The 3,291-nt window shown below is 57.0% G+C and overlaps 1 protein-coding gene across 1 annotated transcript in view; it reads right to left on the reverse strand.

The window, feature by feature from the left end:
* Positions 1-3,291, reverse strand: part of LOC104625170 (talin-1) — a gene marked incomplete at its 3' end in the record, with an annotated part of 14,261 nt that overhangs the window by 4,792 nt on the left and 6,178 nt on the right. The window contains exons 11-16 of the mRNA XM_010292731.1: positions 3,207-3,283; positions 2,875-3,055; positions 2,067-2,180; positions 1,333-1,462; positions 645-853; positions 426-524 (exon numbers count right to left, since the gene is read on the reverse strand). Coding sequence (XP_010291033.1) covers positions 426-524; positions 645-853; positions 1,333-1,462; positions 2,067-2,180; positions 2,875-3,055; positions 3,207-3,283 — 810 coding nt within the window. The remainder of the gene's footprint in view (positions 1-425; positions 525-644; positions 854-1,332; positions 1,463-2,066; positions 2,181-2,874; positions 3,056-3,206; positions 3,284-3,291) is intronic.

The raw sequence follows: 3,291 nt of genomic DNA on the forward strand, positions 1-3,291 counted from the left end.
GCACTCACCCAAGCAGCAACCCGAGTGCATGGACTTCTGAGAGCCAACCACCAGAAAAGCAGATTTTTGACAAGAGCCCATCTCCAAAGAATTCAGCTGATAGTCCCCAGAGGAGCACCCCTCATGTTGGAGAGGGCAGGAACCACCAAGCCATGCCTACAGCCCCCTTTTACCGTCTTTGGGTCAGAGGTAGGCAGGATCCAAGCACGCCGGCTTTCTGGGATCTACATAGGAATCCACAAGATAAGAGGTGTTATACCACAGCGTCTCTAGGGACAAAGATGGGCAACGGCCTGTCCCTTCCCTCAGCAAAGTCACTGCCAGGCACCAGCCAAGCTTCAGTCCGGAGCCCTGCTGCCACATCCTGTGCAAAGGCTGATGGTTTTAGGGAGTGTGTGTCCCTGGGTGCTGCCAAGTGCACTCACCTGGAACCGAGGGTCAGTGTCACTCTCCCCGATCTGCTGCAGCAGCTCCCCACTGGTCTGGCCCACGAGGCCAGCAGCCTGCAGGAGATTCTGGCGAGGCTGCAAGGACCAAGGCAAAATCAACACCGGCCTCATAAGCAAGCTGTAAAACCTCACCCCATGGTTCCCCTTGGCATCCACTCTCCTCTCGGCCCCTCACCTCAGACTCCTGCCCCTCACCTCAGCGCTGGCAGGCTGTGCTGTTTTCAGCAGGTCCGAGACAGCACTCGCCAGGTTCTTGGCTGCCTGCAGAAGCTGCCGCCCATTCCCTCCTTCGTCCTCCATCAGTGCAGCCAGCAGCTTCACACCCTTGGACATCTCCGTCAGGTTGGAAGAGATGGTGGTGACGGCACAGCCCACAGCGGTGTAGTCCGTGTCTGCTGGATCCCCTGCACAGGGAGGAGATGAGTCAGGGTGGAACACACTTCAAGTGATGCTCCAAGAGCACCCTTGCGCCTGTCATCGATGTGATTCTCATTCCTGGGAGCAGTGGGAGAGACCCCCTGGCTCCAGGCCTGAAAGGTGACTGCATCAGCCAAGTTTGGGCAGCACAGCCTGGGCAAAGAGAGCTACACTGCGCTATGGCTGTGCCTGGAGCTATGGCAGGGACCAGACAACACATTCCTGGTCCAGAGGATGGCTGGTCAGCCAAGGACTGGAAGGACTGGGATGGGCACAGGCAAGGCAAGCTGCGGGGGCATGGACAGATCTATGGGCACATTTGCGGCAGTCAGGGCTGATTTAGCTCTAGCTGGGGCAGGCTGGCTCCTCCAGTCTCTGATGGAGGGCAGGAGCTATGACCTTCAGCCAGCAGAGACCAAGCCTCTTCCAGACATGGGGCATCCCTCTTCTCCAACCCTCCACATACCTGCAGTGAGGTTGACCACCGAGGCTGTGCCAGCAGTGATAGCGCCTGGGCCAGCAGTGATAGCATCCACTTGGGAGTGGATCTCATGCTTTGACTCATCCATCTTGTTTTTGCGCCAAGCTTTGGATGCCTGAAATGAGGCGAACAGGGTCAGGACATGGTGGAGGTGGTGGGTAGCTGCATCCATGCTCACAAAGGCAAGATGCAGGAAAAAGAAAACAAGGAAGAAGGAAAGAAGGGCTGTGACCACCCAAAACTCCCCAGACCATCCTGACAAAGCAACATGACCACATGTCCCCTTCAATCCTGCTCCTAGAGTAGGATACTGCCCCACCTCTTTGCAGGCAGCAGATCAGGAAGCAGCACAGGAAGTTCCACCTCAACATGAGGAAAAACTTCTTTACTGTGAGGGTGATGGAGCACTGGAACAGGCTACCCAGAGAGGTTGTGGAGTCTCCTTCTCTGGAGACCTTCAAAACCCGAGTGGACGCGTTCCTGTACAACCTGCCCACTGGTTGCGTCCCTGTGTTCCCTGCCCTAGGTGATCCTGCCTTGGCAGGGAGGCTGGACCAGATGATCTTCAGACGTCCCTTTCAACCCCTACCATTCTATGATTCTGTGATCTTCCCAGGAGCTGATGACACCTCTCCTGGGAATGTGGCCAGCTTCACCCATCCCAGCCAACAACCTCTAGTGAGGTCCCCCCCAGCACCCCGCTGTCACCCAGCACTCACAGCATCCTGCCCAAGGGGCGGCAAGGTCTCGAAGTCATCCAGCGTGGCCTGGGCTGCGTGCACAGCCTGCATGCTGGAGTTGATGGTGCCAGTCAGGGCTTGCTGGGCTGAAGTCTGCAACACAGGGGCAGATGGAGCAAGCTTGAAGTCCATGCCTAAATATTTGGCTCATGACCTCCTGCAACATGGTCTAACGTGCTGTTGATGACAGAGCTCTAAGTAGGCGCCTCTACGAAGGGAGGTGCACCTAGGAAAAAGGGGGTCTCCCCTCTGCGCCTCGCACTGGGAAATGCCCCATCCCACTGTGGGTACAAGCAAGGGTCACAGTTAATCACTTCTCAGCGAATGGGATGCAGAAGTGGGACCCCACAAGTCTTTTACAGCAAGCCCCACATCAGGCTGAGTGAGGTCAAAGAAAACAGCCTCCTTGTGGCCTTTTCCAAGCACTTCTCTGGCTGCAGAGGACATGGGGCTACTAAAAGGCAAAGGTTTGCAGCACAGGGTTCTGTGGCAAACCACAGCACTGGCAGGGCTGGTCAGGCACAGCAACTCAGGGCAGCTCAACCCAAAAGAGAGGCTGCGGCTGCCGGCCAGGGGAAAACACCAGCGTGTAGCTCAGGTTTGCAGAGCGTGTGTGGGAGGACGCCAGCTCAGCTAGGCCAGCAAGCCCACAAAGCCAGCGGCACAGAGTCCCTGCTCTCCATGGCAAGCCAACGCCTTGGCCACGGACCCAAGTGGATGGGTCTACATGAGTCCAATGGGCATCTTTCGGAGTTTGTGCTCTATGCTGGGCACAGGGAGAGCTTACCAGGGGAGGCATGTGCCCTCGGTGCATCTGGCCACTGGTGATTTGCAGTTGAGGCTGCGGCATCGTGCCCACCTGGAAGTTTTCTGGCCCTCCAGCGCCTGTCCGCATGATGGCTGGCAGGGCCACTGAGCCCAGCTCCGCCTTGCCTACACGGTTAAACTGCTGCTGCAAGACAGTCGATCTGAAATGACGAGAAATACCAGGTCAAGAGGTGCGCACACCACCGAAGGACTGGCAGCTCTTCCTCCAGACACTCCATGCTGTCAGCTTGGCTGGAGCCCACTCTCTATTCAACTTCTGCTTGGCAGCTAGCTTGCTCCTGGAGGACTTACTTCTTTGGAGACACGGAGTCTTCCAGCATGGTGGACTCCTCATCCCCCTCCAGTCCAAAGTGGTCTTTGCTCTTTTTCTGCGGAG

The sequence above is a fragment of the Phaethon lepturus genome, unplaced genomic scaffold (genome assembly GCF_000687285.1).
Source record: "Phaethon lepturus isolate BGI_N335 unplaced genomic scaffold, ASM68728v1 scaffold26868, whole genome shotgun sequence".
Classification (NCBI taxonomy): domain Eukaryota; kingdom Metazoa; phylum Chordata; class Aves; order Phaethontiformes; family Phaethontidae; genus Phaethon; species Phaethon lepturus.